This window comes from Epinephelus fuscoguttatus, linkage group LG20 (assembly GCF_011397635.1).
Source record: "Epinephelus fuscoguttatus linkage group LG20, E.fuscoguttatus.final_Chr_v1".
Lineage (NCBI taxonomy): Eukaryota > Metazoa > Chordata > Actinopteri > Perciformes > Serranidae > Epinephelus > Epinephelus fuscoguttatus.
In genome coordinates this window covers 18,825,577-18,848,858 of record NC_064771.1, presented here as the reverse complement: position 1 = coordinate 18,848,858, position 23,282 = coordinate 18,825,577, and the positions used below count along the sequence as shown (strand labels likewise).

The following is a 23,282-nucleotide window of genomic DNA, read 5'->3' as shown; positions in this document are numbered from 1 at the left end:
CAAAAATGTAAAACAACTGTTGATGCTGCTGATTCTCGCTTCTTAAATGTGAGAATTTGGTGCCTTTATTTGTTAGTAATAATAGTAAATGAAGAGTCTTTGGGTTTTGGACTGGCGATTCGACAAAATCTTTTACCTTTTTCTGCTTCTCTGCTCTGCAGGGCACTAACATCGCTGCCGGCAAGGCCATTGGTGTTGCTGTTGCCACCGGAGTCTCCACTGAGATCGGTAAGATCCGTGACCAGATGGCTGCCACCGAGCAGGAGAAGACTCCTCTGCAGGCCAAGCTGGACGAGTTTGGTGAGCAGCTGTCCAAGGTCATCTCCCTGATCTGCGTCGCCGTGTGGGCCATCAACATTGGCCACTTCAACGACCCCGTCCACGGAGGCTCATGGATCCGTGGTGCTGTCTACTACTTCAAGATCGCTGTTGCTCTGGCTGTGGCTGCCATCCCCGAGGGTGAGGGAAGCATGTCATGAGACCAGATGGAGTGAGAGTGTGAGAGGGCTGTTTGTTCCTCCGCAGTGTCTTCATCACACTCACAGTTTTCACCAATGTCTCTCAGGTCTGCCCGCCGTCATCACCACCTGCCTGGCCCTTGGTACCCGCCGTATGGCCAAGAAGAACGCCATCGTCAGAAGCCTGCCCTCTGTGGAGACCCTGGGCTGCACCTCCGTTATCTGCTCCGACAAGACTGGCACCCTCACCACCAACCAGATGTGTGTGACCAAGGTGAGGGAAACTTTTTTTTTTTTTTCAAACTCAAAAAGGAAACTGAGTTGTTTTCGACTGTTTATCTACAAACCCTAGCCTACTTCGGACCCAGTTAAAACTGTCTTTGTTTTCTACACCACAGATGTTCATTGTCAAGAGCGTTGAAGGTGAACACGTTGACCTTGATGCATTCGATATCTCTGGCTCCAAGTACACCCCCGAGGGCGAGGTGTAAGTTGATTTTTTTTTTTGGGTTCCAAATCAGGCATTCATTAACAAGCCCATGAAAACATTTATAAACATTTATATCTAATTATTTCTTTCTTTTTCAGTTCCCAGGGAGGTGCCAAGGTGAACTGCAGCATTTACGACGGACTTGTTGAGCTGGCTACCATCTGTGCCCTGTGCAACGACTCCTCTCTGGACTACAACGAGGTAAAGTAATAAAGTCATGCAGCGCATTTCATACACTGAAACCTCACGACCTTCCACAGTTTAAACACATTTCTTTCCTTTTCTTCAGGCCAAGAAGATCTATGAGAAGGTCGGTGAGGCCACTGAGACCGCCCTGTCCTGCCTGGTTGAGAAGATGAACGTGTTCAACACCAACGTGAAGAGCTTGTCCAGGATTGAGAGAGCCAACGCTTGCTGCTCAGTAAGTTTTCTCCTGCTATTTGCTACATGTTGAGGATAATTCATTTTCTTATTGTTTGTTGTTTTTGCCCTTTTTTGAATTTTAACTGTAAGACAAAAGACAAAACACTAACAAAGCAACACACGAACAGTGAGTACAGGGCCGGCTCTAGCATTTTTGGAGCCCTAGGCAAATTTGTTCAGGGCGCCCCCGGTAATATGTTTCATCTTATAATATATTTGAATTTAAAACTAGAACTCTGGTTTATCCAAAATTATATCCACAGCTAATTGTAATTTATTACATCAGAGAGAAGGTAAATAATAATAATAACAGGTTATCTAATGATACGATCTAATAAAAACCCCTTTCATCCAACAGGTGATCAAACAGCTCATGAGGAAGAACGTCACTCTGGAGTTCTCCCGTGACAGGAAGTCCATGTCCGTGTACTGCACTCCCACCAAGGGTGATGGTGGTGCCAAGATGTTTGTGAAGGCAAGTTGCGTCTGTCTTCCTTCTCACAGCGTTTGGTCAGAAGCCAGCGCTCTGACAGTGTAGCATTCAACCTAACATAAAATTATCCTACTGCTCTCTCCACAGGGCGCCCCTGAGGGTGTGATTGACAGGTGCACATATGTGCGTGTTGGCACCACCCGCGTGCCCCTGACCAACGCCATCAAGGAGAAGATCATGACTGTGATCAGGGACTGGGGTACCGGCCGTGACACCCTGCGTTGCCTGGCCCTGGCCACCCGTGACAGCCCACTGAAGCTGGACGAGATGAACCTCGAGGACTCAACCAAGTTTATGGATTATGAGGTGAGAACTTCGATACTGAGATGTGTGGGCGCAGCTGTGACGAACATGAAAACTTCTATTGAATGACTCCATTTGCCCTTCTCTCCTCAGACTGACCTGACCTTTGTTGGCTGCGTGGGTATGCTGGATCCCCCTCGCAAGGAGGTCACTGGCTCCATTGAGCTGTGCAAAGCTGCTGGAATCCGTGTCATTATGATCACTGGTTAGTATTATGGGTGGGATGAATTACAGATACAGAAATGTATTGATTAAGACTGTACTCAACCAGACTCAACATCTTGGTTGACTGAAATTCTACTTACTCCTCAAGCAATTGATCGGTCAAGGGGGGAAAAACATCTGCATGTTATCCCTGGTAGTGTTGTGTGTCCAATAAAGTGTTACAGAACTTGACATTCACGCGTCTGTTAAAAAAAAAGAGACTTAACTTTGGATAAAATGCTGCGCTAGTCACTGTCACTTTTTACCCAGCCGTCCAATCACAGTGGAGGAGGGGCAGGACAAATACCAACCATCACATACTTGTGGAAGTGCTAAAAAACAACAACTGCCATTTTCAAGTTGGAAAAAACATTTTGGTAGACACATGGCCTTTGAAAGTAACAGCAGCGACCAATGTGAATTTGGTCAGAAAGGAGCATATCCAACAACCAACTGACCAACTGACCAAATATAACCTAATATATAATGTGCTCTTACAGGGAGAATCTGTTATCTAAATGTAAACACACGTACATCCCTACTTTTATATAAAGTTCTTCTTGTGTGTAGTGTATTTGTTCAAACATTCACTGTCACCGTTCTACCGTATCTACAGTATACAGAATTTAAAACAACTCTATCCACTCCCCTCCAAACTTCTCCTTCTCCATATTTCAGGTGACAACAAGGGAACCGCTATCGCTATCTGCCGTCGCATTGGCATCTTCACTGAGGAGGAGGATGTTGAGGGCAGGGCCTACACCGGACGTGAGTTTGACGATCTGCCCCTCCACGAACAGTCCGAGGCTGTGCGTAGGGCTTGCTGCTTCGCCCGTGTGGAGCCATCCCACAAGTCCAAGATTGTGGAGTACCTGCAGGGTTATGATGACATTACTGCTATGGTGAGAGCGCAGCTGCATCAGAGTACTTGTCTTTGTGGTTTTGTGTTCAGTATTTACAGCATGTCCATGTTATGTCTGTACATTTGTGTAATTCATGCTTCCCTTCCACCCACCACAGACTGGTGATGGTGTGAACGATGCCCCTGCCCTGAAGAAGGCCGAGATCGGCATCGCCATGGGCTCTGGCACTGCCGTTGCCAAGAGTGCCTCTGAGATGGTACTTGCTGACGACAACTTCTCTTCCATTGTGGCTGCTGTTGAGGAGGGCAGAGCTATCTACAACAACATGAAGCAGTTCATCCGCTACCTCATCTCCTCCAACGTTGGTGAGGTCGTCTGGTGAGTGGCTTACGCAACAGGCACTGTAATCCACACCCTTTCTGTCTCTGGCTACACTTGACCTTCCATGTGTTTTATTATTTCCTTTTTTATTCTATCAGTATCTTCCTAACTGCTGCCCTGGGTCTGCCCGAGGCTCTGATCCCTGTCCAGCTGCTGTGGGTCAACCTGGTTACTGACGGTCTGCCCGCCACCGCTCTGGGCTTCAACCCCCCTGATCTGGACATCATGGGCAAGCCCCCACGTTCCCCCAAGGAGCCCCTGATCTCTGGCTGGCTGTTCTTCAGATACATGGCTATTGGTGGTATGTAGGACTTTGGACATTATGTTTGGATTTTGTTTAAAGGCAGGAAAAACCATCGCCTACACTGACGCTGTTCACTTGTTCTAACAGGATACGTCGGTGCCGCCACTGTTGGAGGTGCTGCCTATTGGTTCCTCTATGATGATGAGGGCCCCGGTGTCACCTACTACCAGCTGGTAAGTAATTCTCTCTTTCATGCTCTTTTTCACACACAGACACACAGACACACACACACACACACACACTTACTAACCTCACCTCTTCTGTACAGTCCCACTTCATGCAGTGCGAGGAAGAAAACGAGCACTTCGCTGGCGTCGAGTGTGAGATCTTTGAGGCTGCTCCTCCCATGACCATGGCCCTGTCTGTGCTGGTCACCATCGAGATGTGCAACGCCCTCAACAGGTAACTCTCCAGATGTGATGATGACACATTTCATAATGGCTCCAGTTGTTTCCTCAGGTGACACGTTCTCATTTTCATTCTCATTTTTTTCTTTTTCAAGCTTGTCTGAGAATCAGTCTCTGGTGCGCATGCCTCCATGGAGCAACTTCTGGCTGCTCGCCGCTATGACCCTCTCCATGTCCCTGCACTTCATGATCATCTATGTCGACCCTCTGCCCGTAAGTCAGCCACCCACCCGACAGTCAGCCGGCGGTCAATGTTGACCCTAGTTTTTGCAGTGTGTTCTGCACCATTGGCACTACACGCCCCTTGTCGGTAGTTTTTCGAGCTGGCGGAGCTCGCTGGTGAATGAAATTACTCCGATTTACAGTGTAGCTCAGTGGTTACGAAGAGAAATGGAAGTGAGGAAAGCAAACTTCAGCTTAAGTCAAGAGGGAGTGAGATCGAAACAAACTTTTTGTGCTATTGTTCGTAAATATTCTTTGGTCTTCCGACACTGGGTTGTGATGTTGATGTGCTAACTGCTAAGCAGCACCTTGTATCCATCCTGTCAGACTTCCGCTGCTCTGTGCTCTGCTACAGAGAGTTATTTACTCTCACGCAGGTGCAGAACATACCTGCTAGTTGGCCATTGGCTGTTGTGTTTGCGGTTTGTTCAGGTGCAACTTTGTGGCCAAAACACAGGTGATGTGAGATGAGGCAACACATGGCCTTCTTCACCTCTCGCTCTTTGATGTCAGCTTGGTGTGTCGGGGCGTCAAAGGACAACTTCGGTATTTTTCAACCTGGGCTATGAGTGCTATGAGTGGAGTCAGCTGTCAGTCAGTGTTGGAGCAGAGAGGGGGAGGGCTACCCCACTGGGTACTGTAAGTGAGTATGTGTGTGTAAAGTGTGCGTTTTTTCGCCACTGACCGGTTCAGATTGCCAGTGTTATCTCTGTAAATAGCATACTAGCCTTTCCCTTATCTCTGGGCTGTGTGATGTCACGAGCTTTGCTCCACTGTGTCTGTAGCTCTCTCTACTCGTGGGACAGCCATTCTCTTGAGGAAGAGGTGTTTCAGGATTGTATGTCTTCTCTTCTTCGGCTGGCAGTAGTCATCTTGGAAGAAGTGAGCACTGCAGACTCGATGGTCTGCAAGGTGCAGTGTCTGGAGAGGAGTGTTAGCATCCATTTTGTAGCACAACTAGCCACAACTTCAGCATCTCGCCGTCCAACAAAGGCAGCCTGTGAAAGCTGTAACGTTACGGGGTGTTGCGCGACATCGTGTTCTTGTGTTCGGGAAAAAGGCCTGTTTATTTGAGCACTCCAAAAACTCCCAGGGGATAGCACGTAAAAGACTCCGTCCCAAACTCTGACTCTTCTAGCGTAGGCTAACACACACACTTCATACACACATACTCACTTACAGTACCCAGTGGGGCCGCCCTCCCCCTCTCTGCTCCAACACTGACTGACAGCTGACTCCACTCATTCACACTCACCACTGCCCCAGGGCCACTACAATATGCTATCTACAGAGATGACACTGGCGATCTGAACCGGTCAGTGGCGAAAAAAAGCACTTTTATACAGGACGCATTTGCCCCCTTTACTGATTTAGCTTGTTTCACGCCTCAATACTGAACCAATTTTAGAACGAGTGGTACCCATGAATCATACGCACACATACACATGGGGAAATAGAGCCCAGGTTGAAAAATACTGAAGTTGTCCTTTAAGAGCTGCGTCTGTAAATCTCCCAGTTGTAGGAATTATTCTGAAGTCTCCTCCACTAGTTTTTGTCGTAGTTGCTCTCAGCCGTAGTTTCCCAACAGTTCTGACTCCCGCTCTTTTGCCCCCCCAGATGGTCTTCAAGTTGACTCATCTGAACCTCGACCAGTGGTTGGTAGTCTTGAAGCTTTCCTTCCCCGTCATCGCCATTGATGAGGTGCTGAAGTTCATTGCCCGCAACTACGTTGAGTGTAAGTACCCTTGCATTTTTTGCGCATTCACTCTAACATATAAATATATCTACACATTAATATTTACCTTATTTTCTAAAACAATTCAATCTCTTTTGACAAGCTTGAATATTTTTTAAATGTATTAATACTGTTGTGTTTTTTCATTAAATATTCATTAATGTTTGAACTAAGTGTAATCCTTCTTCATCCTGTACTGTCATCTCATTTTTATCACATCATCTCTTCATCTGTTTACAAATTCATCACATTTGACAATGTCTCTTTTAACCTGCCTAATTCCATCTCTCCCTCACCATTAACTCACTTAACCCTTGTTGATTTCCAGTGTAAATTCAGTCAAGCCACCACCATTAGCCTGTAACTAAAGCAAGGTACTCCACGACTAGAACTTCCACTGGCTATCACTGTGTCTGTAGTTTATGTGCATGTTGGTGTATTTTTCGCTGTATTGCGCATGTTCCTGCTCTTATGCAGATCAGTCCTCGGTGGTGTCTAGTTTGTGTATTGCCACACTCCTATTGGTGTGGACCTCTGGCTTCTTCCTACTACCTTATGATATGATAAAAAAGTGAATCTGTCAAAACTGACAAGGTGACACGATGACTAATGAACAGGGAGATCCCTGAGTGAGTGCTACTTTCTGTATCTGATGTCCTCCTCTGAGCTCTGTGTTTGTAGCGGCTCATGAGATGCCTCAGACGGTGAGTCAGTCACCTCTGAACGGCTGTAAGTGTTGGCGTTTCAGCGTTTTTTGGGTTGTTTCTGTTTGTAGGTAGGAGTGGGACCAGTGCCTGTTGTGATACAAGTTTTGCAAAAAAGCTTAATATTGTTGGTGTACAACAAAAAGCCTTCAGCAACACTTGATTTTAATCCTCCTCAGTAGGAGCAGTATTTAAACAATAATAGTTTATAATGCACTACAATGTAGTTGTGAGCAGATGTAAGGTCTTTAACAGTGTTAATTGACATTGTTATCAACAGATTTAACTCTTAACAGGATGATGATATATAAGCAGATAATGAATGATAATATAATATTACTCAGATGTAATTGTACAGGAAATGTTTTAATATGAGAAGTTATAATTGTTGAAAATACTATACAATAGGGTTGCACCTAACTCAGAATTATGTCTGTCAAATTGAATTTGGCTGTTCAGTGAGAATTTTCAACTATTGATTTCTTTTTTTCCATCTAGTTTGAGAGTTTGAACAGGGCTCGTTCAGGGTGACGGTGATGTTTTAGTAATATGGCAAACAAGCCTAGTTAGCCCTTCGAGTTCATGTGAGCTATCTACACAAAAACAGATCAGAAATGTGCAGCAACATTTTTTACTAGATGTCAAACAAAAGCCAGAATTTTTGTTTTTGTTTTGTATTAAAGATCCAATGTGTAAGACTTAGGACAGGATGTGTAAAATATATTGGCAGAAATATAATATATTTTTTATATTTATATATATATATATGCCCCTCTGTGCGGAGCTTGCATGTTCTCCCCGTGTCAGCGTGGGTTCTCTCCGGGCACTCCTCCCACAGTCCAAAGACATGCAGATTGGGGACTAGGTTAATTGATAACTCTAAATTGTCCATAGGTGTGAATGTGAGCGTGAATGGTTGTCTGTCTCGCCCGATGTCAGCTGGGATAGGCTCCAGCCCCCCCGCGACCCTCAAGAGGATGAAGCGGTTAGAAAATGAATGAATGAATATAATATAATATAAATTGTTTTCATCAGTTTATAATCACCTGAAGATAAGAACCGTTGTGTTTTCATGACCTTAGAATGAGCTGTTTATATCTACATATAGCGGGTCGTCTTCAGTGAAATCCACCCTGTTGTTTCTACAGTAGTTCAGAGCAGACAAGTCCAACTCTGGCACTACATAGGGCCTTCACTTACACCTTTGACACATGGGAGCAGTTTCAGTTGGTTGACATCTGCAAACTCAGCCACCAGGTGCCACTAAATCCTGCAGACTAGACCTGAAGTTACTGTGAGCTGTGAATTCACCACTTCTAAACAGAACACACAAAATAACAATTTCTCAAAGCCCGACTGGGAAAAGCCTGGCTTCCTCTGGGGAGCTGCCTCCATCTCATACTGACTCACCCTGGGTCTGGGTGTGCAGCTGCTTGTTCCTGAGAGCAACGTAATAGCAAGGAGGACTCAGTTTGCAGCCAAATATAGGGACCAAATCGTCCCAACAAGTACACTGCACACCAAATGCCAAAAAAAACAAAACCCCAACAGATCACAGTTGAATTAGTGGTCTGTGAAATCTACGACTTAAAATATCTGTTTATCCACTTATAACCACACTATAATGTGTTAGAAACCATTTCAAATGTTCACACACTGCTTATGATTATTAAATGTGAGGACTGATAAAGATGTTTTACAAAATGGAGGGTCTTAAAAATAGTCTTAAAAATATCTCAAATTTAATGTTAAAAATGTTGGACCTTAAAAGTAATTAAATAGTCTTAAATTTGAATTTGTGAGGGTTTAATTGCCACAAACATTTTACTTTATATTTGCATTGACCTGTTGGCAAAATGTAGATTAAGCGAACTCTCACTCTTATATCCATATTCTTCTTAAAACCTACCTCTGCATGGGACTACATACATATTACTTCGCTTTATTCTTTGCTGCAAAACTTGAATAAGAAAAAGATTTGTCCAAAAATCTGTTTTAAATTTGATAATAAAATGATCTTAAGAAGTATTTCATTTAAGTGTCTGATATCTGTAGATACCCTTAAGTGTTGAGAATTTTTAAATAGGATTGATATGCTGTTTGGGCAAAATGGCTTGAGTAGAAACTTAGTTTGCTTGCTGCTTTCATTGGATTTGATGTCAAAAATAAATCACTCTGAAGTGAGCTGTTGTCTCATAGATTACGTCATGCTTTCTTAGCGAGAAGGCGCCTTGACTCAGTAGCGATCATGTTTGTCTGCATAGGTAGTTTAAGTTTTGTTCTGTCTGATTTGTCGTTTGCGTCGCTTTCCATTGTTGCCCAAAAGTCCTTTCCCTCCCTGATTTTCCATTTTCTCTTTACCAGGTACAGAAGCTAAATAGAGATGTAGAAGAAGAGGATCTTAAGGGTTGGAGAGGATGAGGCGGAGAAGAGAGAGAAGATCAAGTAGCCATAGCGAGCCAACCAATAGAAGAGAGAGGAGAAAACATGGAAAAACTGACAAAAAAAAAAACAAACAAAAAACTTTTCAAAAAAACTCTACATAAACATAGCCTCTATATAAGGAAGGAGATTTGAGTAAATGACGGGAAGTATCTTTGCTGATAAAGTATTCAAATATTTAAGATTTTATTCTCAGAAATAAAGTATGTATTAAAAGTGATTTTTTTTTGTTAAACTTGGATATTCTCAGCTGTTGTGTTTTTGTGTCCTCTGTCCATTTTCATATGATTGACTTTCCAGCTCATTACTTTTATTCTAGTCTTTGTTGCTCGTGTCTCGTGCAGCCTCCCTGCTTTGGCTGGGCTCTGTACAGTGTGGTTTAGGGTTGCAAAATGACTTCATATGGGCAGAAAAACCACATGCCTCCAGCTGCCAGCGCTCTCTATAAGCTCCATGCGGTCAGCAGACTCTGGTGGAGGTCTCATGACATTAAATGGGCATGTCCACTCAGTCACAACACTTTTGGTCTTATATATTGTTTACGTGATAAGCTGCAATAAAGTGATGACTACCAACTCACTTGTATCGTGGAGCACATTTTTATTGATCCTTTAAATGTACATTTGGATGGTTTCCATCAGGAGGCGCAGTGATTACAGTGTTTAACATCCACGCTCAATTTCATTTAATTTATGTTTTTGATTTGGTGTTAAGCACATGTCAGATTTTCTGACTGTATTTCTGCCTTCTGAGTGCTGCACAGTGTCAGTTCATCGGTCTCTGATTCACTGGCCTTTGTTTCATCGGTCTTTGGTTTGAAGAGCTGCATTAGTTTGGAAACCCAAAATCGGTTAGATGAGGGTCCTGAACGGTATGTTGACATCCTTCATTTGCTTTTCATAATCTTCATCAAACGTCTTCGATTGCTCAGGTGTGAAATGGTTTCTCCAATCACCTACTTCACCTGTAAACAGGAAATGCAGAAGAAGATACGACGGTGTTAGATTTATTCATCAATAACTAGAAGCAAGTTCTTGGAAGATAACTGAAATATTTTCCATCCTGGACCCAACTTTAGTATGTTTTTGTGTCTAAGTGAATATTTGGAAGAGCCATTTTTGAAATTGGTCCAGTATAGCAAGAGGGCTGCAACCAACAATGGCAAAACAGGCTGTAGTGTAATCCCATCCACTAAAATTTCCTTTTTGCCACTGACAGGCTCACACTGTTATTATGAGTGTCTTACAGCATAATGCATAGGATCCCTACAGAGATAGACCTGTTTGTTTAACCAGAAACAGCCCCAAAATCGTTATCGCCAAACCCACCAGACTCCACTTAAATAAACAGTAACTTTAACGCGTATAGAGCTAGCATATTTATTTTCACATCTAACTGGGTGAATTATGGGGTTGATTTCAACCAATCCAAAACTGGTGATTGTTGGACACCTGCTGTGAGTTTTATTTTATGTCTGCCACCTTTAAATGAAGTTTGTTTTACTACCATAACATTACTGTTTATTTAAGTGAAGTCCGTTTGGCTTGGCGATAGTGATTTCGGTGCTGTTTCAGAATAATAATCTGAGCCTGTCAGTGGCAAAAAACAGCACTTTTAGTAGATGTAAATTGACAGTGCAGGGCGCAGCCTATTTCTCATTGGATACTGGACCAGGCTCCAGAATTTTTCCTATTAGTAAGTTAAACAGCCAAAAGTGGTGTGCACACCAAAAATATTCGACAGTTTCTACAATCAGGCTTCCACCTCACCATCTGCATTGCCATTATCCCATCTCCAAAATGTTTGTAAGCACAGGTCAAAGTTTCTCCTATGAAGTCTGTTTTTATAGATCACAGCTTTTGTGTGGGAAGTGGTGTATGCCTCTTTCAGGCCTCGTTTTGTGCGTACGCAGTATTTATAAATGAGACCCCAGGTTGGAAAATACTGAACTTACCCTTTAAATTATTTTCCCTAAAAGCATCTATTGTTGAACAGTAGAGCCGTAACTAACGATACATTTTTCTGGCTGATTAGTTATAAATGAAATTTCAGAAAACTGTAAAAAATAAAAATAAAAAATGCTCAGAATCTTCACATTTGAGGAGATTTGGGGTATTTAGCTTGAAATATTATCGAAAAAGGAGAAGAAAACAGAAGCAAAGCAAAAACAAAATCCAGGAACCTCTAGGGGGCGCCACTATACAGTATAATGTGAAGGACAAAGAGCAGTGTGTTCTGTCTTTGTGAAGCTTATACTGTTGATTTAACTGCAATACATCATGAGATATTCATGGTGCTCTGGCTTTAGAATTGGTACATGTCCTGCTCTGCTCATTTGTACTAATTTTGATCAATATCTTCCTTCTGGACCAGACCAGGAGCAGACTGATGCACCTTTTCTCATGAAGGGGGAGATGGAGTGATCAAACACAGGTGTTGGGATGCAGGAATAGTTGGTCATCGGGTTCTCCTTCATGTTCTTAAAGGATGTGAGCTCCACAATCCGGCTGATGACCTTATCAGACACTGACAAGTCCAGGTACCTCATGATGCGCTCCACTTCACGCCGAGGATTCTGGAAAAGTAGATATGATGGTAAGAGTACATTGAATATGCTTTGGTAATACTGAGTCCATACGTTCTCTGTACCTCTTTCATGTCCTCATAGAAGAGGTAAAGGATGTTCTTCTTCTCTCTCTCCACCCAGTAACCTTTCACATGGTCGTACCAGGAGCCCCAGGCCACTGTAGAGACAAAACTCTCTGAGCATCTTTCATGGTAACATTACTCTCAGTCCAATAACAGGGTTAATGTCAACATTTAAAGGGTTTATAAGTTGTAACAAATATTTGTATAGTCGTAATGAATGTACTTATCATTATAGATCAATTATAAGTCAGTGAGTTTTGGTTTGCCAGATTGTGAAAAACCCCTCTGGCTCTAGTGAGCTCTTTAATTCATCAAGAAGACTCACTGACGAGCAGTTAATCCACTTATCTTCTGGGACAGGGCTACAGAGAATCTGGATCAAAATCTATTTATTAACAACCTGTTAATATTTACAGCTGCTAGCTTGATGGATTAGTGCAACAACCCCTATTAAACATTTATAATTGCAGATGTCCTCATGTGTTTTGTTGGCTGACTCTGTGATCATTTTCTGTAGGTTCACCACTACAAACACCTTTCACATACAAGTAGTCATGCTACCATCATTGCCATAAAAATATTGATTAAAGCCACTGCAGGCTCATCATGCGCGCTCAACTTTATACCATCATCGACTGCCGACTAGCCACTTCTCTTAAAAGTCCAGTGTGTTAGAATTTGGGTGATTTAGTGGCATCTAGTGGTGAAGGTTGCAGATTGCAACCAGCTGAACTTTTCCTGATAGAATTCTTTAAGTGTTCAGGGTTCAGGAGGTTTTTACTGGGAGCCAAATTATCCACAGAGGTCTCTTCCTCTCCAAACAAACGGACCAGGTGATTATAACTGGTAAAAACACTGACTAAAGCAGTTTCATGTTTAAAAGATTAGCGTTTTTCCATCTCTATTCATTGTGGAGGCTGACGTTAAAAGCGAATGGCCCTATCTAGAGTCAGTGTTTGGTTTGTCTGTTCTGGGCCACTGTAGAAACATCATAGTGCAACATGGCAATCTCCTTAGAGGAGGACCTGCTCCCTATGTAGATATCAATGGTTCATTCTGAGGTAATGAAGACACAATGATTCTTATTTTCATGTGATTATACACTTAAGAAAACAACATATCCGCCTAAATCTTACACATTGAACCTTTAACCAGCCAGCAGTGATCAACAACTGCTTCAGCTTTGAATCTTCTCATCGCTATGGACAAGACACTTTGTTAGGGATGCAGGATATTAGATTTTTTTTGCCGATATAAAACAACTAATTTGGCCAATAACCGATACCAATATCAATATATCCGCTTTTGTCCCCACCTAATTTCAGTGATCATCAAGTCTCTTCTGTCATGAATGTGGAATGTGTATAGCAAAATGTCTTCCTGGAGACACCTCCTGTAGCAGAACTACCACAGAGGAAGTTTTGGGTACTTTGCCGAGCGCTCATGTCTGTGGCAAGATTTTGTTAAGATGCAGCCAAGAAACATTTTTTTCCAACATTCCACAAGGTCTCCATCTGTAAATGGTTTTAAGTTGTTAATAAATTGTTCCAGATGTTGTGAAACCCTTGTCTGGACAGGAAGTGCTTTAACAATCCATCAGAACAACCTTCCTGATGAATTAAAGAGCTGAAACATCAAAACAAGTGTCATGCTGCAGTAAGTTACACACTAGTTGAAGGGATTTTTTTTTTTTTTTACAATTTGACAACCCAAAATATGTTCTTATTACAGCACTAAAATGCTGTAAATTAAATTCAGTGACTAATGACCACATTTAAACCTGATATTTCATGGATTGAAAATGGCTCCACACGCCATCTAGTGTTTCAAAACAGCACCAAACCTTGGGAAGCTAATGCTGACACAGAGCTGACTGGTTGGTACTTATCTGTATCATTGAATTTAAGAATGTAAGGGCCTTCCAATGAGCTCCTGCCCCACACATCAAGTGTAAAAATAAACCAGTTAAAATTCTTTTGTAGGTCTGAAGGAACATTTTCTCCTGATTGGCATCACCTTGACTCTGCAGCCTCGCAGGGTGCTGTTAATCCTGTTATGGTCATTGAGGCATAAGGTTCTCACAGGGAAAAACACTGAGGTAATCTTCTAAGGTGTCATGGATTACAGAAGTCACCAGCCACTTTATCATATTTAAATACTTTAAAATACATCAGAACTTCTGGCTGGTGGCGTGGGCAAATGTACCAGTGTGGCTGTAATATCTCAGTTCAGTTAGAAGCTTTGTGCAAACAGAAACAACCAGTTTGAATAAAGGTAAAATGACACCCAGGAATGTGATTTAATACGTACACTCTCCTCGCATGAACTTGGGTATGTAGCCCTCCCAGGGTCCAGGTTCAGGCTGGGTCAGGTTCATACGGTCAAAGTGGTAGTAGCTCACCAGGTTGTCTTTGGCATTGCGTGCCATGTAGATAACCTTTACACACAATCAAGAGGGACATATAAAAAGGGATTATAACAACAATGCAGACACTGGGTAACTTGATAAGGCAGTTGTGTGGCATTGTAACCTCTCACCCTATTAATGTGCATGGTATCATGAACCTTTTGCCCTGTTAACATGCATTTATTGTTCAGTGTGAAGCAATAAAATTCACTGCAGGATTTTGCTCTCAGCTGAATCTGACAGTTTGGGCCTCACCTTGCACTTGTTTTCCCAAAATCCAGGAGGCACCAACTGAAAAGCAAGATGTGTCTTGATGATTCTTGGAGGATCCATGGTGTTAAGAAGATCAATACCTAAGTTCAGGAAAAGGGTATTGCATATGTAAGAGCAAGAGAGCGTCAACTGACTTAAAACTAGCACCATTTTAGTTTCTTTTTAGCTTTAGAATAAATATGTGGGAGTTGAAATAATGTTATTTAATACAATGTGTTCAAATAAAAGAGGACTTGGTGCACAGTAGGGTGTGTTTGCTGCAGCCAAATTGTTGGCAAAAGTCAGTTGTTATCTTGTAGGGTAGCAAACAAAGATTTAGTGCAAAGTCACCCATAGTACCACAATCTGAGAGTTTGCCTGCCATCTAACTCTGTCTTAGCCTCTTTTACCTTGTTTTTTTGTTGTCTGATCATTCACATTTTCAGCAGCACATAAAAATTTTGGGATGTGTGCTAGCCTTCCTGTTGAGAGTCACTGTAGATAGGATTAATACCATTCTCATGTTTGTAGACTATATAGAAGCTACAGCTAACAGCCTGTTAGCTGTAGCTTAGCATAAAGATAATTTGATAATTTGCTAGTTTAGTTAGCAGGAGGATTTTCTTACATTCAGACAGAGACAGGATAGCCCTGTGTCCAGCTTTCTTTATGCTAAGCTAGGCTAACTGACTGCTAACTGTAGCTCACACTTACCCTACAGACATAGGAGTATTGGGTCTCTCCTCTAACACGCCGCACATAAACATATTTCCTTAAGCAATACCACATGAGGGAGTGCTGTTATTGCTGTGTGTGTGCCCTTTTCTGATCATTCATTATTTAATTCAAATGTTATTTGTGGAATTATGCTCCACAAAACATGTAAGTATTATAAATGTTTGTTTGCCACTGAGCTTATTTTCTGCAGTTATCCAAAACCCAGTGGAAAATTCCCATAGGCTTTTTAACAAGGGAGCCAGTATGTTGCTAACTTCTGCTTCATGGTACAGAAAAAACGTCATCCCTGGGGCACTCTATGTTTTTAAGTCCAAGCTGCTCCCATCAACCCCTGTAGACAGCCATTTCTAGAAAAATAACTCCAACCACATTCTGTCCAGCACCAAATGGCAAAAAGATTCAAATAAGCAACTAGCTAACTAGCTTGCATAATCAAGCATTTAGCAAGGGAAGTAACCAACTGAGGAGATGGCGGAAATCAAAGTGTTTGGTTAGAAAGAAAAATAAATGCTAAAGATGCTCCACATCTGAAGAATGTGGAGGTAGGTCATTATTGTTGGTGAGTCACCCATTTACAAGTATTTTTTCGGGGGGGTATTTTTTGCTGTCTAGTGGCCAAAAAATTGATTGATGCAGCTTTAAAATGTAATTTACAAAAATAGATAAATAATTCAAGAATACAAGAGACAGCATGGGTAATGCTCAACTTTGGTAAATCTTAGCCAAATCAGGTTTCACTTAGCCTACAGCAGACTACGGAAAAAAATAGGCCACTAATCCCACCAGACAATTTTTAGTTTGGTCACTAGCCAAAACTGCCATTTTTCCACTTGAGTCTGTCACTCGGGCAGCTCGCCTGGTTAATAACTAGTTGACCCAGCAACAACAAGCCGTTATGAAAACATTCCTTTTGGAATTTGTGAGTGATGACATGCGTGGCACAGTCAGTATATCCTCCTGAGACCCCAGCTTTTGTTTGGTATGCAATTTCTTCTATCTATTTGGGATTAGTAGTACAAAAAGTATTTTAGAAAGTATAAAAAACTAAAAGGATGTCTGCATATGAGGACCATGGGTTTATTTTTAGTAGTCACATGTGTGTAATGCAGTAAAAAACTGTATATTTCAATGCCTGAACATTTTGTTCAACAACAAAACATTTTGTAACTCTGTGGGTTGGGGGTCACTGTTCAAGTCTGTTTAAAACTGTGCATTGTAACACCTGAACATGGCTGTGAAAAACAAAATTGCAAATAATACAACATTTCTAAAAGTCTTGTGATTTGTTCATTTTATAATTCTGTATAAATTTTCCTTGCTTGGGGCATCGATGGCTCAGTGGATAGAACAGGCGACCCATGTATAAGGCTGTTGCCGCAGTGACCCGGGTTTGACTCCAGCCTGTGGCCCTTTGCTGCATGTCATTCCCTCTCTCTCTCTCTCCCCCCTTCACGATTAGCTATCCTATCTATAAAGGCAAAAATGCCTCCCCAAAAATATAAAAATAAATAAATAATTAAAAAATAATTTTCCTTGCTTCACACTCCATTAGGAACGTCCTTTTTGTCTCTAGGAACAGTCTGTCACAATTAACTGGCCGACATAAAATGCTGCGATAATACAATAGTAAAGCTCCAGGGTCCTCAAATGAGGACCGCAATATTTGTAAAATATCTAAAAATATATAAGTTAAAGATATAAAAAATTTGTACGCAATATTAAACTACAGATGTTATTAAGCACAAATAAACAAATTTCAACCATAAAATTTGATCAGATTTTGCACCTTGTCCACTTTTGTGTCGGGATCGGCTGCAGACTAAGTTTAGCAGAATAAAGTATAGGACGCAGGGTCTCGGGAGGATATGGAAATAATATCTTAAATTTCAGCAAATACTTGTGGCTACAAAGTGCACTTCAAGATAGACTGAATTTAAACTGGCACGATTACACACATACAAACATAACCACCTTAATACACACCTGAGGGGATGGGCGGTGGGGAGAAGATCTCGAGGAAAGGACTGCGGACAGGTGTGGGGGCTCGTTTGCAGGCCTCAGCATCTCCGTTGTGAAGAAGCAGGTCAACTATCTCCTGGGTCCATGTAGTCCCTTATGTCCCAGAAACACAAATTAACACTGAGTTGAATGACTTGGATACTTTTGCATGTACAGTATTGAATCTTACCAGTTCGTGTAGATATCCCATCTGTCATAGTAGCTTTATTGCAATGGTGGAAGAAGCATTCTTGTACTTCACTTAAAGTACCCCCAAATGACCATCAGTATGTAAGTTATGTACTACATATATATATCAAAACAACCATTTGCAAACTCCTGTGCAACAATCCAAGTCTATTAATCAAGTTATATGCTCAGTATTTGCCAAATACACAACGTTTATGACAGGGAACTGAACTAAAACTTATCAATGATTTTTTTCAAAGCCAGACTCCATTGACAGAAAGTGTAATTTTACCTCAGGAGTTACTGGTCTACTGCTGCCTCGATTAGTTAGTTTGTCTGTGGTATTGTGTGACTTTGGCATTTTAAAGGGTTAGTTCACAAGCAGCATATTCTCAAAATAACAATAATAATAAACTATCTTTTCCTAATTCTGACCAAGTAGCTCTGTTGCCTAAACCAAACCTAAACCTAACCACCGACCCCCTGCATCAAGATACAACACAAAAGGCTGCCCCCAGTATCCTTACAATGACATCATGCTTCATTTTATAAGGTTATATGTTTTTTTTATGCAAACTCTTCATCTGAAAACAGCGTAAGATGTCAAATAAATGTAGTGGAGTAAAAAGTGCCATTGTTCACTCTGATAAATAGATGAATGGAAGTATAAAGTAGCAAAAAATGTAAATACTTAAGTAATACTTAAATGTGTACTTGTGTTAATGTATTCAGTTACAGTTTACCACTGATGACAACTGTGTAAGCACTAACAGAACCTGAATTGAACTACCTGCTTTGGGGTAGGTGGCAATTAGGAGGTCCGAGGGGTCAGGACGGAAAGCCCAGATGGAGTCCCAGTTGTTGGCGATGTAGTTCATGAGAGGAACACCTTTCACTGGGATGAGAGGGAAGCGAGTGATGGAGGCATGTGCTTCCTGAATGGCTGCACTGTAGGAAAACTCTTTTTCTTCCGACATGACTAATATTGTCAAAAGCTCAGTTGAGGAAACCAAAAACCAGAATCCAAAATTTAATTGCGAAATGCCTTGAACAAGGCCGGTCGGGTGGTTCTCCCCAGCAGACACTCTCTCAGTTGGCTTTCAGTCCTTTGTCAAACATTCACAGTTGATTTGCTTTTTGTACACCATAAATTCCAGCTGCCTGCGAATCTCTTCCTGCTTGTTCACTGTGTCGACAACCTCGTCACTCTGTCATGATCTCTTCCTTGTTTCCTTGTCTGCTGGCCGGGAGCCTATTGTTTTGGTCTCCTTCCTTGATTTCGTCTGAATTTCAGCCTGAATCCTCTTCAACATCTGAAAAACAATCCGTCCTGAACTCCCAGCTGAAGCCTAAGTGCTTCAGTCACTCTGAAATGGGTTTCTTTTCACCCTCTTTCTATCTTTGTAACCTGGCTGTCTGAGTGCTTGCACCAGGTTCTGTCTGCGATCACTGGAACTTGTACAAGCCGACGAACACTAAAGTGCCCTTATGTAACATTCCCAGTTGCCTATGAATTCCACTTTTGCTCACAATACTATCTCAACTGCTTGCTCTGTAATTTGAGGAAGGGATATGGGAGGGTCTTAAAAGAGCCCTACCACAGGGAGGCAAACTATAATCACACACTCAGTGCAAAAGATCGAACATTTCATCTGAGAGCTCAACAATGAAGCTTGAGTTTTTGTCAATATCTCTTATAAAGAAAAACTAATCTTTTACTGAGAGACAGAAAAGCTGTTGACACTCTCCAGCTGAAACCTACCTTTGGACCCACACTTTTAAAGTAAACAAAAACAGATGACCAAATGGCAGTAAAAAGAAAAGAGCTTGAGAAACGTCTGCTGTTCTCATTTTAGATTTCATAAGCGTGCAAAGTAGAAACATTTTACGTGTAGACATGCAGCTGTTTGATGCATGTCTGCTGGGCGTGAATTCATTTGTGTCCAGAGCACTCAGCTCAGTTTGTTTAGAATATGCATTCCAGGATTTCCACAGTCAATATCCTGCTTAAGGTAGAAACAATATTTACATTAAAAATAAGCTCAGCTCAAGTTACCGAAAGCAATTTACAATCTTGAATCAATATTTTGAAGTGCAGAAACTCATTTAATGTTTAAAGCAATCTAAAGCTTTATTTTGAGCAAATTCGTTTTTGTGTGGGTGTGTGTGAGTACTTGTACATGCTACACAGTGAGGACCAAAAAAGGTATTTTTGTGACAGAGTGAGGACAGTCTTGCAAAGTGAGGACATTTTGGCCCAGCCTCACTTTCTCAAAGGCCTGTTTCAGGTTTAAGACTTGGCTTTAGGGTTCAGGTTAGAATTAGGTTTAGGCTAAGGGTTAGGGTTGGGCATTTAGTTGTCATGGTTAAGGGTAGGGTAAGGGGCTAGGGAATGCATTATGTCAATAGGGGTCCTCACAAAGAGAGAAGTGCAAGAATGTATATGTATGGGCGTGTGTGTGAAGATGAAGAATACAAAGCCCCTTAAAGGTCACAGCAAGATTTATATATTTACTGCAATATTTTTCTTTTTCCATTCCTTCAGAGTCCTGTCTATTTCCACTCATTTGCTCCAAAACCATCGTCCCAGTATGGATCAGCTCATTGAATTTTACTCTGAACTGGGCATGAAGTATGCTGATACAGCAATACTGTTCAGAAGGTAGTGATATGTAATTAGTGAAAGTAAACTTTAAAGGGAAATTTCGGTTTATTTCAACCTGTCTCCTATCGTCCTAAATTTGTTTCAAGTGACTAGTGACATAAAAATAATAGTTAGCATGTTAGCCGTTAGCCTAGATACAGCCGGGGCACATAGTAGCGTCAGACCTGTTAAAACGTAAGTGAACAGGCATACTTCAAGTGCAAAGTTAGTTCACTAAACAAGCTTTTTTTCAGAGAACATATAGAAAACGACATGTAAACGTGTTGTCTTACCTTACCGGTGTGGTGCCATGTTTGTTTACATTTAGCTCTGCTTTCCAAAGCGCGGCTGAAATATGGCAAGCTCTAGATAAAGCCCAGCTGGATACTACTCCAGGTGGAGGTGTCTCGTCCTCGGTCACATCCAGACCTTGAAAATAAGGCTGCAACTGGTCCCAGTTCTGCACCCATGTAATATGTCTATTTTGAAAAAGACTGTATGCAAATTGTACATTTCCTGTGCGAGTCTTAGTGTATTTTGAAATGGCACAATGCTGCAGCAAGGACATTGCCTTTGTTAATGGAGTGCCAGCTCTACTCACTGAGCTAATAGATGCAACTTAAGTCGGTAAACACATGCTTCTGTAACATCCTGATGTAAATCTGTGCAGGTCCACACATTCACATCTGGGAGCTCAGGGTTTTCTCTTGGCTGGTGCAGCTCCAACAGAGTAGGTGAGTATTTCTGGAACTAAAACAGCGGTCAAATAACATCCATTAATAAAACAACAGTATGGAACCAAGACAGTGAGTAATGGTGAATGAAATGGAAGCTTCACAGAATCTGTATAGAAGCAGAAGGGAACACTTCACCGTCACCACACTCACCACTAAGTGGTGGGGGGGCACTGGTGCACCTGGGACGCCAGGTGATGCCAGTGAGCCCTCTGGAGGTGTTGTGGGCCTATCATGGAAACACCAGTGAAGGGCGCTACCCACTTGATGACTCTAATGAAGATTTTACCCTCCCTAAACTTCCACCCACTCCCCCAGCATGGCTCCAACTTTCACTCACAAGTGCTAGAAGGTCAACAACAATCGGCCAGTTTAACTCCACCTCGATTAAAGTTAGGTACGTTTTTCTCCTGTTAGTTTCTTCTCTCTTCCCTCATCACAATAAGGGAGTAGGGGGAGGTACAGTGTACAGCCCGGTCTGGCGGTGTAGAGTTCATTCTGCACAGATGTCTCTCCTTGGCTCTGCCTTCCCTATGCTCACTCTAACTGTCTACCTACCTTTGCTCTTTCCTACTTTTCTGTCCATTTAACCTTAACCCTTTGGGTCCCACTCGGAAACTCCCAGACAGCATTATTACTCCCACACATCGTCTCAAGTATGTGCATCAAGGGATTGTAACATTCAGTCCTAAGCTGAAGTTAGTTTTAGCTCTCTAGTTTCTGGATTTGGGGAAACAATTGCCCATGTTAACTTTTTTGTAGACCATTGGAATATTATGTATGAATTTTGAAAATAGACGTAATTTTTATTCCTCTTATTTTAGACATAAAGGTCAATTTACTCAGCTTGTGAAAACAGTTGCATAATGTTTCCTGCTTTTCCAAGGCAGTGAAAGTTTTGAGGCTTCAAATATTTGGCAGGAAAAATGCATTATAAACTATAAGCATGGTGTTTGGAAGATGAGGGAGGGTCAAGAAAAAGCAATATGTATGTTTCATGATAGAGTAGTTTTAGCCTGCAACTTGTGTATGATTTCAACATGTGATTCAATGTTTTACCACTTTTATCTCTATTTCTTTTGTTTTTGCATTTATCCTTTATTTATTTTACCCAATAATATTTTGTACATTCCCTCCAAACCGTGTCTCCGAGAAAACTTAGGTGACCTGTTTACCTTTCTTAAATTTCAGAGCATAATTTTAAGTTTGTAGGTAAGAATAACAGAAAGGTGATATAAGGTTGACCTTATTATCCCAAAAGGGAATTTCAGGTGTTGTATTCACTGGAGTCTGCAACCTTGAAGGGAGTCACTCATCTCCTATTTGAGGAGAAAAACAGTGGGATCAATAAATCAACTTATAAAGATAATGCTCTACTGTCCTCCCGGCACATAAAGGAGATATTTGCTATTTCCAAGAAACATTTCATTGGGAGTGCAAGTTATTTTCCAGATGGAATGCTTTCCTGCTCCTCCTGGGGGAATCTGAAGCATTCCTGGGCCAGATGAGACGTATAATCTCGTTAGCATGTTCAGGGCCTCCCACTAGTTGGACATGCCCGTAAAACCTCTAACAGGAAGCATCCTGATCAGATGACTGAACCAGCTCAACATAGCCATAAGGAGCAACAGCTCCTCACCCTATCTCAAAGGCTAAACCAGGCCACCCCACAGAGGAAACTCATTTCCTGATCTCAATGCAGACTCTGGTGGAGGTCTCATGACATAAAATGGGCATGTCCACTCAGTCACAACACTTTTGGTCTTATATATTGTTTACGTGATAAGCTGCAATCAAGTGATGACTACCAACTCACTTGTTTTGTGGAGCACATTTTTATTGATCCTTTCATTGTATGATTACAGTGTTTAACATCCAGACTCAAATTATTTTTATTTATGTTCTGTTTTGGTGTTCAGCACGTCAGATTTTCTGACAGTATTCTTGCCTTCTGAGTGCTGCAGTGTCAGTTCATCGGTCTTTGGTTCATTGGTCTGTTGTTTGCAGAGCTGTGTCAGTTTGGAAACCCAAAATTGGTTAGATGAGGGTCCTGAACGGTATGTTGACTCCCTTCATTTGCTTTTCATAATCTTCATCAAACATCTTTGATTGCTTGGGTGTGAAATGATTTCTCCAGTCACCTACTTCACCTGTAAAGACAAAAAAATGCAGAATTGAATATGACAGTGTTAGATATATAAATCAGTCACTAGACGAAAGTTCTTTAAAAGATAACTTCAGT

The 23,282-nt window shown here is 41.7% G+C and overlaps 2 protein-coding genes across 9 annotated transcripts in view; one reads left to right on the top strand and one right to left on the bottom strand.

Moving 5' to 3' along the window:
- The window catches only part of atp2a1l (ATPase sarcoplasmic/endoplasmic reticulum Ca2+ transporting 1, like), a 20,409-nt gene extending 5,408 nt beyond the window's left edge, over positions 1-15,001 (top strand). The window contains exons 8-26 of one of the 5 annotated variants that reach the window (XR_007448167.1): positions 162-459; positions 566-732; positions 857-945; positions 1,047-1,149; positions 1,238-1,369; positions 1,730-1,846; positions 1,952-2,170; positions 2,261-2,372; positions 3,050-3,273; positions 3,392-3,612; positions 3,714-3,916; positions 4,007-4,092; positions 4,188-4,321; positions 4,422-4,539; positions 6,166-6,283; positions 11,916-12,024; positions 12,137-12,207; positions 14,061-14,176; positions 14,767-15,001. Coding sequence is in view for 2 of the 5 variants with exons in the window: in XM_049563694.1 (XP_049419651.1) it covers positions 162-459; positions 566-732; positions 857-945; positions 1,047-1,149; positions 1,238-1,369; positions 1,730-1,846; positions 1,952-2,170; positions 2,261-2,372; positions 3,050-3,273; positions 3,392-3,612; positions 3,714-3,916; positions 4,007-4,092; positions 4,188-4,321; positions 4,422-4,539; positions 6,166-6,283; positions 9,352-9,368 (2,358 nt within the window). In the remaining 3 variants the exon portion in view is untranslated. Of the gene's footprint in view, positions 1-161; positions 460-565; positions 733-856; positions 946-1,046; positions 1,150-1,237; positions 1,370-1,729; positions 1,847-1,951; positions 2,171-2,260; positions 2,373-3,049; positions 3,274-3,391; positions 3,613-3,713; positions 3,917-4,006; positions 4,093-4,187; positions 4,322-4,421; positions 4,540-6,165; positions 6,284-6,611; positions 6,658-9,351; positions 10,009-11,915; positions 12,025-12,136; positions 12,548-14,060; positions 14,177-14,766 lie in introns of those variants that run through there. The other 4 variants (XR_007448166.1, XR_007448165.1, XM_049563695.1 and 1 more) reach the window with 4 other exon arrangements.
- sult1st6 (sulfotransferase family 1, cytosolic sulfotransferase 6) overlaps positions 10,010-23,282 on the bottom strand; it is a 26,839-nt gene continuing 13,566 nt past the window's right edge. For 2 of the 4 annotated variants that reach the window (XM_049563703.1, XM_049563700.1), the window contains exons 2-7: positions 17,459-17,587; positions 14,741-14,838; positions 14,389-14,515; positions 12,079-12,173; positions 11,824-12,004; positions 10,010-10,393 (exon numbers count right to left, since the gene is read on the bottom strand). In XM_049563703.1, coding sequence (XP_049419660.1) covers positions 10,281-10,393; positions 11,824-12,004; positions 12,079-12,173; positions 14,389-14,515; positions 14,741-14,838; positions 17,459-17,587 — 743 coding nt within the window. In that variant the 3' untranslated portion in view covers positions 10,010-10,280. Of the gene's footprint in view, positions 10,394-11,823; positions 12,005-12,078; positions 12,174-14,388; positions 14,516-14,740; positions 14,839-17,458; positions 17,588-18,452; positions 19,215-21,089; positions 23,191-23,282 lie in introns of those variants that run through there. The other 2 variants (XM_049563702.1, XM_049563701.1) reach the window with 2 other exon arrangements.